Source organism: Oncorhynchus keta, chromosome 36 (assembly GCF_023373465.1).
Source record: "Oncorhynchus keta strain PuntledgeMale-10-30-2019 chromosome 36, Oket_V2, whole genome shotgun sequence".
NCBI classification, from domain to species: Eukaryota; Metazoa; Chordata; class Actinopteri; order Salmoniformes; family Salmonidae; genus Oncorhynchus; species Oncorhynchus keta.
Window position 1 is genome coordinate 9,758,238 of NC_068456.1, and position 13,485 is coordinate 9,771,722.

General features: G+C 42.7%; 1 protein-coding gene across 4 annotated transcripts in view; it reads right to left on the minus strand.

The window, feature by feature from the left end:
• The window catches only part of ubr2 (ubiquitin protein ligase E3 component n-recognin 2), a 43,881-nt gene extending 30,554 nt beyond the window's left edge, over window positions 1-13,327 (minus strand). For 2 of the 4 annotated variants that reach the window (XM_035754072.2, XM_052498430.1), the window contains exons 1-10: window positions 13,121-13,320; window positions 10,189-10,448; window positions 9,638-9,716; window positions 6,884-6,994; window positions 6,576-6,706; window positions 6,313-6,451; window positions 2,055-2,117; window positions 1,782-1,902; window positions 1,418-1,525; window positions 1,076-1,164 (exon numbers count right to left, since the gene is read on the minus strand). In XM_035754072.2, the coding sequence (XP_035609965.1) occupies window positions 1,076-1,164; window positions 1,418-1,525; window positions 1,782-1,902; window positions 2,055-2,117; window positions 6,313-6,451; window positions 6,576-6,706; window positions 6,884-6,994; window positions 9,638-9,716; window positions 10,189-10,448; window positions 13,121-13,204 (1,185 nt within the window). In that variant the 5' untranslated portion in view covers window positions 13,205-13,320. Of the gene's footprint in view, window positions 1-1,075; window positions 1,165-1,417; window positions 1,526-1,781; window positions 1,903-2,054; window positions 2,118-6,312; window positions 6,452-6,575; window positions 6,707-6,883; window positions 6,995-9,637; window positions 9,717-10,188; window positions 10,449-13,120 lie in introns of all 4 variants that reach the window. The other 2 variants (XM_052498432.1, XM_052498433.1) reach the window with 2 other exon arrangements.
• Between the last annotated feature and the right edge of the window lie 158 nt (window positions 13,328-13,485).

Here is a 13,485-nt window from a genome sequence, read left to right on the forward strand (position 1 = left end):
CTGAAAAGCCACAGTTTGCAACTGCACATGGGGACAAAGATTGTACTTTTTGGAGAAATGTCCTCTGGTCTGATGAAACACAAATTGAACTGCTTGGCCATAATGACCATTGTTATGTTTGGAGGAAAAAGGGGGAGGCGTGCAAGTCGAAGAACACCATCCCAAACGTGAAGCACAGGGGTGGCAGTATCATGTTGTGGGGGTGCTTTGCTGCAGGAGGGACTGATGCACTTCACAAAATAGATGGCGCCATGAGGGGGGAAAAGTATGTGGATATATTGAAGCAACATCTCAAGACATCAGTCAGGAAGTTAAAGCTTGGTTGCAAATGGGTCTCCCAAATGGACAACGGCCCCAAGCATACTTCCAAAGTTGTGGCAAAATGGCTTAAGGACAACAAAGTCAAGGTATTGGAGTGGCCATCACAAAGCCCTGACCTCAATCCTATAGCAAATGCGTGGACAGAACTGAAAAGGCGTGTGTGAGCAAGGAGGCCCACAAACCTGACTCAGTTACACCAGCTCTGTCAGGCTGAATGGGCCAAAATTCACCCAATTTATTGTGGGAAGCTTGTGGAAGGCTACCTGAAACATTTGACCAAAGTAAAACATTTTAAAGGCAATGCTACCAAATACTAATTGAGTGTATGTAAACTTCAGACCCACTGGGAATGTGATGAAAGAAATAAAAGCTGAAATAGATCATTCTCTCTACTATTATTCTGACATTTCACATTCTTAAAATAAAGTAGTGATCCTAACTGACCTAAAACAGGGAATTGTTAGTAGGATTAAATGTCAGGAATTGTGAAAAACTGGAGTTTAAATGTACTTGTCTAAAGTGTATGTAAACTTCCGACTACAAACGCATGTAGATCAGGATTGAGTCCTCGCCCCTGCTGATGTGATGTTGACACATTAGTTCCTCATTAAAAAGGGGGCCAGCTGGAGATGCAGGTTCACAATAGCACCTCCAGTGCTTCTAATGCAGAATGCACTGTGACTTTCCACATAGCTGTGTTACATTGGGTGGCCATACTGGTCCTTCAAATCAAGTGACAAAAGAAGAGGCTTACTTTTGCAAACTGGATAGCAAATAGCTTCTTGTATTTGAGGTCCATGAGAAGGCTGCTCATAAAGAGCTGGTGGTAGACATTCCTGGCCCCTGGAGTGGAAAACAGGTATTACTTAAAACAACTGTACTCACGGAAAGGCTGTTTATGTTTTATGTGCATTGCAGGAGACAGGGTGGTGGGGGGGGGTCAGTCAATGCCCTCCCAAATCAATCAAATCTCAAAGTAAATAGACATTTGCCATCTCTTTTCGATGAGGATTTTTCAATTATTGAGTTGAATTGAAATGTAATTGTCCCTAACCCTGGCAGGAGAACTAAAAAGGACGCATTTCCTCCTCCTTACCTTTCCACATCTTGGAGTCACAGAGCATGAGTGTGTCCACCAGGGAGGAGTTCTCCCCCTCTGGCCCTCTCTCCAGGCCCACCTGACACAGGATCCTCCTCAGAGCGTCTACACACACAGATCATACACACACAAGGATACAAAAACAAAGCAAACAAGGATGTGTGGAGGGTCTTTAGCAAAAGTAAAGACTGACGTGACCAAAACTTATTTTTCATCCAATAAACCACTTATGAAGCGGAAGACATTTTTTTTTTAAAGATTACAGGTTAAATTCTTTATATTTCAAGAGGATACGGAGTGTACAATCCAACAGCAGTTAGACATACTTCACATGCAGCTTGGAATGAGGAAGGAGGCTGACCTGAGTATCCTATGACGTGGCCCAGCCAGTGGAGGGCTTTGAGAGCAAAGCACTGGTGAGCCACCACCGAGGAGTGCATTACCTGGACCCTCAAGGGCTTCGACTGACGACTAGTGTTCCTCTGCAGACGCACACACACAGATTAATACACTCATGAAAAATTACTGTAAAATAACATGGGTTTAATTGGTGGCTGCGGTGGGATGTGAGCATCTGTCATCTCATGACAATTTCAATGGAGATACATCCAGCTCCCCAGACCAGGCTACTCACCACAATGACTGACTTGGCCTGCTCACAGAACGCAAAGTCACCAAAGCGCACCGATTTCCTTCCCTGTATAGCAGAAGATACAAGAGAATGATTACACACATATGAAGTATGGCTGGGAATTGCCAAGGACCTCACGATACTTAGGTGCCGATGCGATATGTACTGCGATTCTCACATACATACATACATACATACATACCACGATTTTATTGTAAATGTTCCAAATATATTGCTCAATATTTTTTACATTTTACTTAACTAGGCAAGCCAGCTAAGAACAAATTCTTATTTACAATGACGGCCTAAACCGTCCAAACCCGGATGATGCTAGGCCAATTGTGCTCCACGTTTGAGGATGTACAGCCAGCCGACTAGTGCTAGCTAACCCTACCTGCTAGGGATGCACGATATATTTTTAAGCATATCGGAATCGGACGATATTAGCTAGAAAATACCAACATCGGTTCTATGTCTAGTTTAACGCCGATGTTCAAAACCGATGTCAAAGCTGACGTGCATACCTATATAACGTAGGTAGATGACGTGCATACCTATATAACGTAGGTAGATGACGTGCATACCTATATAACGTAGGTAGATGACGTGCATACCTATATAACGTAGGTAGATGACGTGCATACCTATATAACGTAGGTAGAGGACGTGCATACCTATATAACGTAGGTAGATGACGTGCATACCTATATAACGTAGGTAGATGACGTGCATACCTATATAACGTAGGTAGATGACGTGCATACCTATATAACGTAGGTAGAGGACGTGCATACCTATATAACGTAGGTAGATGACGTGCATACCTATATAACGTAGGTAGATGACGTGCATACCTATATAACGTAGGTAGATGACGTGCATACCTATATAACGTAGGTAGATGACGTGCATACCTATATAACGTAGGTAGATGACGTGCATACCTATATAACGTAGGTAGATGACGTGCATACCTATATAACGTAGGTAGATGACGTGCATACCTATATAACGTAGGTACATGACGTGCATACCTATATAACGTAGGTAGATGACGTGCATACCTATATAACGTAGGTAGATGACGTGCATACCTATATAACGTAGGTAGATGACGTGCATACCTATATAACGTAGGTAGATGACGTGCATACCTATATAACGTAGGTAGATGACGTGCATACCTATATAACGTAGGTAGATGACGTGCATACCTATATAACGTAGGTAGATGACGTGCATACCTATATAACGTAGGTAGAGGACGTGCATACCTATATAACGTAGGTAGAGGACGTGCATACCTATATAACGTAGGTAGATGACGTGCATACCTATATAACGTAGGTAGATGACGTGCATACCTATATAACGTAGGTAGAGGACGTGCATACCTATATAACGTAGGTAGAGGACGTGCATACCTATATAACGTAGGTAGAGGACGTGCATACCTATATAACGTAGGTAGAGGACGTGCATACCTATATAACGTAGGTAGAGGACGTGCATACCTATATAACGTAGGTAGATGACGTAATGATGCAGCGAAAAATACAGCGCTACACGTGCAACAGCATTCCTAACCTCGCCCACAAGGTCTGCTGTGTGGATCTATTTTTCAAAGGAAGATAACAAAAAGGCCATATGCAATGTTTGTGATGCTATTATTTCCAGAGGGGAGAAAGTGAAATCCTTCAATACCACAAACCTAATTACTCATTTGAAAGTTCATCCCTCCCAGATGTTCAGCGACTACTTAGAACAAAAGCAGAAAAAAAAACTAAGCGCAAACTTCCAACAACTAAACACGTTCAAGTCGAGCAGTCATTTCAAAGAGTAAGAGTAACATTTCAGTGAGACAACTCAAAGGCGAAATCAATTAACGCCAAGATAATGGCCTTGACAATCAACCGTTCTCTGTCGTGGATGATGTTGGCTTTCGTCGACTGGTCGAGCACCGGTACACACTACCAAGTAGGTGCTATTTTTCAGATGTTGCCCTACCGGAGTTACACAGTATTGTTGAAATGCACATCCATGAGCATCTTGCTATGGGTGTCACTGCTATTAGCTTCGCGACTAACATTTGGACCAGCGACGTCAACCCCATGAGCATGCGGAGTCTGACAGCACAGTGGGTCGACGAGGACTTCGTACTGAGGAAAGTCGTATTGCATACTCAAGAATGTGCTGGTTCTCATACCGCTGCTGCCATTTCAATGGCATTTGAGAACATGTTTGGAACAAAGTACACACTGTGCTACCTGATAATGCACATGACAAAGGCTTTGGAAGAATGCAGAGTCACCAGTTTTCCATGCATAGCACACATCCTGCAACTGGCTGTGAACGAAGGTGTTTTGGACCAACGCAGCAGATCTGACAGTGGTAACAGGTAGGAAGATAGTGGGTCATTTTAAAACACTCACTGCTAGCATGTAGCCGGCTGCAAACAATACAGGAACAGCTTAAGAGTAAAAACGAAAAGGCTTAAGCAAGACATTTCCACCAGATGGAACAGTACTTTTTACGTGACGGAGAGCCTGCTGGAACAAAAACGAGAACTTGGCGCGTACGCAGCCGACTGAGTTACCTGCAACAATCAGCACAAACCAGTGGACTCTCATTGAAAACATGAACACACTCCGAGCTCCGTTCCAACAACTGATTCGAGAAATAGGCTCATCAACTACGTCGGCAGCAGACGTGATACCCTCTGTCATGGCATTGAAACACCTGCTCAACAAAACTGCCGACACAGACCGTGCGGTTAAAACTTGCAAAAGTACTCAACTAGAGGCTGTGAACAAGCGATTCAGTGGTATTCTCTTTGAGCCTCTTTACTGTGTCACCACTATGCTCGATGCTAGGCACAAGGACCGCTACTTCGATGCAGACAAAAAAAACAGGGTTTATGTGAAATGTTACATACACCGCTGGACCAGATGGAAACGGACACAGTGACAATGCGCACCAAGGAAGAGGACCCGCGACAGAAGAAGCCACGGACAGACAGAGCTGAAACTTCCCTGCTTGACATGCATGATGAAATCCTGCTTGAGAATGAAACGACTGAACAACAAAACAGCACAGCAAGTAATTGAAAGAAATTGTTTTTGATGGTTTTTCTGGTAATGGGGACATAGAGAAATTCCAACAAAATAACTTTTTGGTCAGTGTGTGTGTGTCTCAGAGAGAGACTCGTTGTATTGTCATTTTCTGTTACTACATCGGCCATCATTTGCCAATGTTGATCTATGCCTAATGATACTTTGGAATGTAGGAATAATGCAATATGTTGTATTTAATGTACTAACCCCCTTTCTCATTATTTGCAGATACTAGCATACCTGACAGAACCTACTATTACCAGGAATGAAGATGCACTTTGATACTGGAGAAGTAACAAGCATCTTGGTGCTTCCCTGTACTAGTGCGGACAGTGAGCACCTTTTCAGTGCAGCTTCACACATTGTAGATGGAAAAAAGAAAGACTCTCTCGAGCAGGTCCTCTTTGTGAAGAAAAAACCTCCCCCTAAATGGGCAGTCATATTGTAGCCCAGTCATCTATAGTCACTGTTGTTTTTTCATGGCTGGTATAGGTCAAGATTTTCATTTCATTTAAAACTAAGCAGTTTTGTTATTTTGTTTATTTATTTTTTATTTGTAAATTTGCTCTCATTTTACTAGTCAAGTCAGCTGAGCACATTTGAAAAGCTGAAGTTGTACCATTTATATCAGTTCAGGACAGCCTAGACAGTCATATTTTCAAGCAGTTAAAGCTAAAATGATGAACTGCATTTTAGTTTCAACCAATATTTCTTTCAAAGCAGTTAAGTTTCTCCATAGATTCAAGATTGGATAGTGAGAAGAGACACAAACAACTTGACCATCTTTGTAATGCGGGGCAGCTAAACTATTTGCGTCATGAACATCTGTTGTGCTAATAAAATACATTCATGGTTGTCATTTCTCTCAATTACAAGTTATTAAACAATCTGTTCCCAACTGAACATATGACACCTTGTTTCAACTATTTAACTGTACCAGAATGCTTAAAAGGCCGCTAAAATGTTAAATGTTGGTTACCGGTATCGGACACAAATGTCATACCGGTGCATCCCTACTACTTACAGTAGTAAAATAATGTTTAACTAATTAATACCTGGAGTCAAATATAGATAAAATATTGCAATATGTAACTATAAAATGCCCCCCCAATCACTAATATGAAGCCATTAGTCATTAACACACTCACATCTCTGTCTACTGTGGTGGCAAAGCTGACTGCTTCTTTCTGGGTGCAGTTGACTGCCTTCTGGAGGGTGTAGATGACTTGCTCGTAGGTGTGGACCTCGTCATTGAAGAGCATGCAGTAATAGGTGTCACCTCGGTCTCTGACAAATCAAAAAGACGTGAAGATCAACTGGCTAGAGATGAAAACCATTTTGTTGTCATGGCGACCAGCAAGAACATGACATATAATCACAAATGACTTCCTGTGTGCGAGTGTGTACGTACGGAGGCTCTAGGCCCGGGGGCAGCTCATCCTCCTTGTCCCAGGTGAGCATGTCCACGGCGTATTTCAGCACAATAGCGAAGACATTATAGCAGCGGGCAATCATGTCTGTTGACAGGTGGGCCAGGGGATCCTGCAGATACACAATCAAACAATGGTTGTGTCAACCTCAAAGAATGATTAAAGTGGCAATTAGCAATCTGTAACAACTTGTAACATAATGTGTAGTAACAGCAGCGAATGAACGGTGTACTTTTATTAGATGTGAATGAGACATGATATACAGTCGCAGTGGCTGAGAGCTGCTCACCTCCTGACAAGAGTCACTGATGTTGGGCTCATGTTTCTGACAGTAAGGGCCCTTCTTCCAGGCCTCTGTGTCTCCACAATCACAGAACCCCCCTCCCCCAGAGGTCGTCATCTGAAGGGGAGACGATATGTGAGGCAAGACAACACAAGTACATGTACACAGTCATACGCAGCAGACAGAGAAGCTTCTGGATGGTTTACATTTGGAAGACGACAACAATGACCACCTTCTACATCACCTGCATTGCCTTTAAATTGTTTAACTTGGGTCAAACATTTCAGGTAGCCTTCCACAAGCTTCCCACAATAAGTTGGGTGAATTTTGGCCCATTCTTCCTGACAGAGCAGGTTTGTAGGCCTCCTTGATCGCACACACTTTTTCAATTCTGCCCACAAATTTTCTATAGGATTGAGGTCAGGGCTTTGTGATGGCCACTCCAATACCTTGACTTTGTTGTTAAGCCATTTTGCCACAACTTTGGAAGTATGTTTGGGGTCATTGTCCATTGGGAAGACCCATTTCTCCAAAAAGTACAATCTTTGTCCCCACGTGCAGTTGCAAACCGTAGTCTAGCTTTTTTATTGCCGTTTTGGAGCAGCTTCCTTGCTGAGCGGCCTTTCAGGTTCTCGATATAGGACTCGTTTTACTGTGGATATAGATACTTTTGTACCTGTTCCCTCCAGCATCTTCACAAGGTCCTTTGCTGTTCTGGGATTGATTTGCACTTTTCGCACCAAAGTACGTTCATCTCTAGGAGACGTCTCCTTCCTGAGCGGTATGACGGTTGCGTGGTCCCATGGTGTTTATATTTGCGCACTATCGTTTGTACAGATGAACGTGGTCCCTTCAAGCGTTTGGAAATTGCTCCCAAGGATGAACCAGACTTGTGGAGGTCTGCAATTTTCTTTGAGGTCTTGGCTGATTTCTTTTGATTTTCCCATGATGTCAAGCAAAGAGGCACTGAGTTTGAAGGTAGGCCTTGAAATACATCTACATCTCCAATTGACTCAAAAGATGTCAATTAACCTTTCAGAAGCTTCTAAAGCCATGACATTTTTCTGGAATTTTCCAAGCTGTTTAAAGGGACAGTCAACTTAGTGTATGTAAACTTCTGACCCACTGGAATTGTGATACAGTGAATTGTAAGTGAAATAATCTGTCTGTAACCAATTGTTAGAAAAATAACTTGTGTCATGCACAAAGCAGATGTCCTAACCAACTTGCAAAAACTATAGTTTGTTAACAAGAAATTTGTGGATTGGATGAAAAACAAGTTTTAATGACTCCAAAGTGCATGTACACTTCTGAATTCAACTGTACATACATCTTCCTGCCCCGAAGTAGTGTTTTAGAATGTTCTAGAACACAAACAAAGAGGAGGAAGACAAAACCAGAATGCATAAGTAAGCACTCAAGGTCATATTTTCCACAGATCAATTCACCCTACCCCCCAATCCTAACCTTAACTGTTAGTAGGCCTAAAAACTACAGTATATACCTGACCCTGTATCAGTGGTTAGGGGCAACTTGTACCTACTCTTGGGTGAACAGAGCTTGAGACCTGAGGAGGATAGGTGCACCCATCCTGAGACTCACATGGCAGGAGAGTGGCAAGCCAGGCTAGGCCCAAATGGGATTAGCCTGCCTGATCCTCAGCCTGGATTTAGAGCAGCAACTGGATGACCCATCTCATGGCAATCACCCACTCACTTACCTACCCTTTCAGCACTTCTACTGAAACCTAGGTAGTAGTGCTGAGCGATTTGAGGTCGGTCCCGTTTTGGTTGAATTTTTTTATAATCATGTTTTTAGGTTATTACTATTTTTATTATGAAATAATTATAGAGCTTTTAATGGATATTCCCAAGTCAAAAATAGTGAACATTCAATTGCCAAAACATTCCATTGTCTGTGTCAGGTCCACATTGGGTAGACATCAATAGAAGAAATTAGGAAATTACTATGAAATATAATATTTCAGTTGTGTATATTACATAATGTACTGTCTTTAGTCATCCTATTTCGCTGGCCTGCCTAAGTATGCTGCAGAGCTGTCTGCCAAAATACATTTGACTAGCTCTTCAAAGTAAATAAGGCATTCTTTCACAAACAGTCTCTGTCCCTCTCGTCGTTGTGTACATTTCTCTCTCATGCGGTCTGTGTGCATATAACCTAACGTAGCAGGCGTAAAAGTGTATGCATCCAAAGAGTTGTATATAATGATGAGATACTCATGCCTCTGCCCTAACAATGGAAGTCGTTGTCCCAAAGGCAGGTGACAAGCTTAGGTCCAAAATAAGCCCATAGAAATGTATTGGGCTTGTTTATTTTGGACAGATTTTGGCTAGAGTGAAACCTCTCGCTTTGCCTCTTCCTCTCTGATCCGTCTCTGTCCGAGCTGTAAAAAAACAGGTGCAATGGATTATGGGCATTGTTGTTAATTACCAGGGCTATGCGGTGAACTAGGTTGAATATTTGCTTAGTGAAAACTACAACTCCCTTCCGCCCAGAGTCCCACATAGTTCTCGACTTCTCTCGTGAATGATTTCTCTGTAGAGAAACAGCACGTTGGGCTCACAAATATTATTTATTTTAATAAATGGAAATCAAGTTATTGAACTAACGTGGGTCAATTAGTTGTTTCATAAACAAAATGACAGTTAATGGCTCAGCACTACTAGCCATTGTTTGGGCTGTTGGCCTGCTTATACTGAACACTTGAGTGTATGATAGAGGTTGTGTGGTCCTTCTTACCCTGTAGCGATGTTCTTTATGCACACTGCCCAGGAAACACTGCATACAAAGCACACAGGTGGGGTCTGCAGCACATTCCCTGCAGGAGAGAGAGCTAGATTGTGAGAGAAGCAGGAGGGACAGCAACAGTACCTAACATTGTCTTCCAGGGTTCCACCAGGTCATGTCTTGATCCCATGCTACCCTCTTACTCAATGCCAATACAAAGGAGGAGTTGTTCAGGAAAAATAGAAACAAAACTCATGGAATGGATGTTCAATTAGGCACATACAGTACAATAAGCATGGGAGTGCATTGCAATGGCTTTCCATTGAACACACACTTGGTTGTGTATGGGTGTGTATGGAATTAGCTAGTATGGTCAAGCTGATCCTGTAAACGGAAGTGACCTCGACCTTATCGAGACCGCACCGCTTACCAGGAAGCTTACGGTTTGACCTGAGACTTAACACAGGACCAACCTGACCCAATTCACAGGAAAAGACAGCTAGCATACGTATGTGTGTCTGTCTTTCTGTCTGCCTGTCTAACGAGACATCAACTACGCCCACCTGCATGAGTAGGTGGGCTCTCCCACTCTGAAGACGTGTCCACAGAGCTGTGATGGCTGGTTGTTCTGCTCCAGCTTGGCAAGGCCCGTGGAAGGGTCCTCCCCACATAGGTACCACTCTAGAGGGGCTTGCAGCAGCAGCTGGGCCAGCAGGTCCTCACTCTGGGGGTTCAGGTTGGGCCCCAGGCAGTAGATCTTAGGTACATAGCGGGCCAGGTGCTGGTATACCTCCTTGTACAGGTCAGTCACTTGGATCCATTTCTGTGTAGAGGGGGGTTAACAGTGAGACATGAACATTACAACAAACCTGTTGTTAGCTTTTCAGACCGGTGGACATTGAACACAGTCCAGGTCCAACTTGTATGAATTTGACTTAGTTATATGGGGTGGTCTTTATTGTATGCCTATAGGCAGGGCTCCAGACTGCGACCATTTAGTCACATTTTGTGGCCCTTTGACTTTTTAAATCATACTGGTTGCATCGGCGTGAGCTGCACATTCTACATGGTCACCTCACTCCAAAAGGCCTATTTTTTTATTAGGAGGTTAAAACCATGGTCGGTAAGTGCAATTACCTCATGTTTCCTGTAATGAAAGTATCTGGCATGCCCCTTTGCCTGTTTTGCTGGGGCTTGCTACTTTGATAAGCGAGTCACTCACTCTCGTTCTACATTAGAGCCCAACCTTTATGTTTTTTGGGGTCTGATACCAATTCCAATTTTTGGGGGGGACAAAACTTGCCAATGTATCTGCCGATATACTTTTTTCCATCCCGAATTCTCAAATTTCCACCCAAAACAACAACTGTCCAAGAAAAATCTTTCAAATGTTGATTTCTTATGTTGTTAAATTAAATGACATCGTGAGAATGACTACAAGTGTTCAGATTAGTATGAGATTCCATTTTTTCATCCTATTTATTGAATATCGGTTATCAGTGGAAAAATGATCCGATACTGATATAGCGGTAAAAGGGCAATATAGTCCGATAACGTCGGTCGGGCTCTATAAAATATAACAGCCTAATTGTCAACCCACAATTCCTGGCAATCACTGAATCACTTGCATGAAATAGTAGCTATTTTTACCTATAAAATGGAGGAACGAGAAAGACCAGACTACTGGAATTCTTTGCATGTAGGTCGTTATCAATATATCTAAAAATATATATATATAATCACCTGCCCAATGGGGCAACCTCGGAGCAGGCTCAACTTCCATGACTGCTCAGTTCACTTGCCCCAGGCAATAGGGGAACCCTTAAAGTCAACCCTAGCAAATAATAATTAATCAAATGACAGTGATGAACTAGCACAGTCACATCTAGTACATGGCATGTTGCGTCATATGTGGAGAGTGAGCTCTTAGCCTGGTATATAGCCTGCAGGGGGGCAGATGTCACATGTAGACAACATGTAGTCTTAGGCTGAGTGTAATGGGGAAATGAAAGACCACTGAAGTTGATATTTCGTTTAGTGTGATCAACACAATGTTTAGCATATTCAGAATTAGACGCAATGCTTTTGTTATGGATTGTTCTCACATCTGTTGGTAGTGATTGACACCAGAGCTACTGAAGGCCCAAGTACAAGGACACTATTGGCAATTTGATACATTTGCAATACATTCTGGCTAGCTAGGGAAGTATTCGCAATCAACAAGTGATGTATCACACTGGATGGGTCATGGGTAAAGGAAAACATCTGTTTTACTGTTATTAACAATATGTGACTAGTAGGTAGAATTAATAACTCGCTCGTTGGCTAGGTTTGTGCAAATAGCTCAATTCAAGCTTTTCTGTAACCTGGCATCACTACCCCTCGATCAGATGAACAGCATATTTGCGTTTTGGTACAACAGAAGTACATTCATTTCCAAAGTAATGCTGTGAGGCAGTTGCAGTGCGTTCTTTGTTTTGTGGGGTACATTCATTCATTGTATGCATTAAATTGACTTGACAGAAATAGTAGCAAAAGTTGAATGTTGAACTTTTGTTGCACATATCCAGCAACAATTTTGGATTACATAATGAAAAAAAGTTTGCCTGCAGAATGTATTATGCAGAATTGAAGCAACAACACTGTTGGTCTGATCAGGGGGCTACGATGCTAGCTGGTTAACGCCTCAACCACACCGACAGAGCTTATGCTTTGGGACACCAGAAGTACATTCATTTCCAATGGAACGATGCCGTTTGCCTTGCAACATTGGCAGTTTTAGTGCGTTGTGTGTGGTGAATAGGTTGGATTTATCGAACGTATGCGAAGACGGTTAGACAGAAATGGTAACAGAAGATAAATGTTGACCTTTTGTTGCACACATATCGAGTGGTTGCTGTGTACTATTTTGCGTCAACACTGTCGGTGTGACCCAGGCATAACGGCCGAGTTCTCCCCAACTACACCCCACTCTCCCCAACTGGTTGTGTTAACAGGGCGGGTTTCACGGAGCGAATAAGGTTCATTCCCAACAACAGATATTGCGGGTTTGTTGGTACGCAAGTTGTACAGAATAGCAAACTACTGCTGCTAGTTATGGAACAACAACTGCTTGACGTTCAGACAGTGCGGCTAACAAATTATGTTGGCCGGAAATACCAAAAATACTGTCTGCCAAGTGACCCTAGCCTATAACGTTAGTTAGTATTGTTTAAAATAATCCTGGACACATTCCTACCAATATAACATAGCTGGTGTAGTATCGATTCCAATCAATATATTACAGTTATGCAATGCCGTAGGTTAGCTAATGCCAGTTAGCATTAGCTATGCTCCCGTACTGTAGCCTAGGCCATCATCATCATCGCATTGAAGAAAAACAGGTCGAGATGGAAAAATATAGAAATGAATATAGTCGATGGAATTGGTGCGCTCTGCACCATTTGATAAGACACATCACATCAAATATATACACACATGGAAACTGTCACATACCAAAGCTGTGTCCTTGGCAGAGAAATTCAGGAATTCGGTACACAGAGCAGACGGTACTTCACGATCAGATTCTGCCGCCGCCATCTTCGCTAGCTAGTCCGTCCAGTGTGGAAGGAAACGGATATCAGCCGTTCGTAGTGCGGACGAGAGTAGGGAAACTTTAAAGCTGACTAATGGAAAACGAGAGGCTGTGGGATCAACGATGACACAACGTGGTCAGGGAACAAACAGCCCAGCCGAGGGGACTGTTGTCTAAGGTGCACTGGGGACAGGAGACAGACTGTAGTAGCCTACATACTAGTAGTTGTAATATCAGAATCAAAATATTCATCATTAATATTCTGATGGTGATTGTAGTGACATAC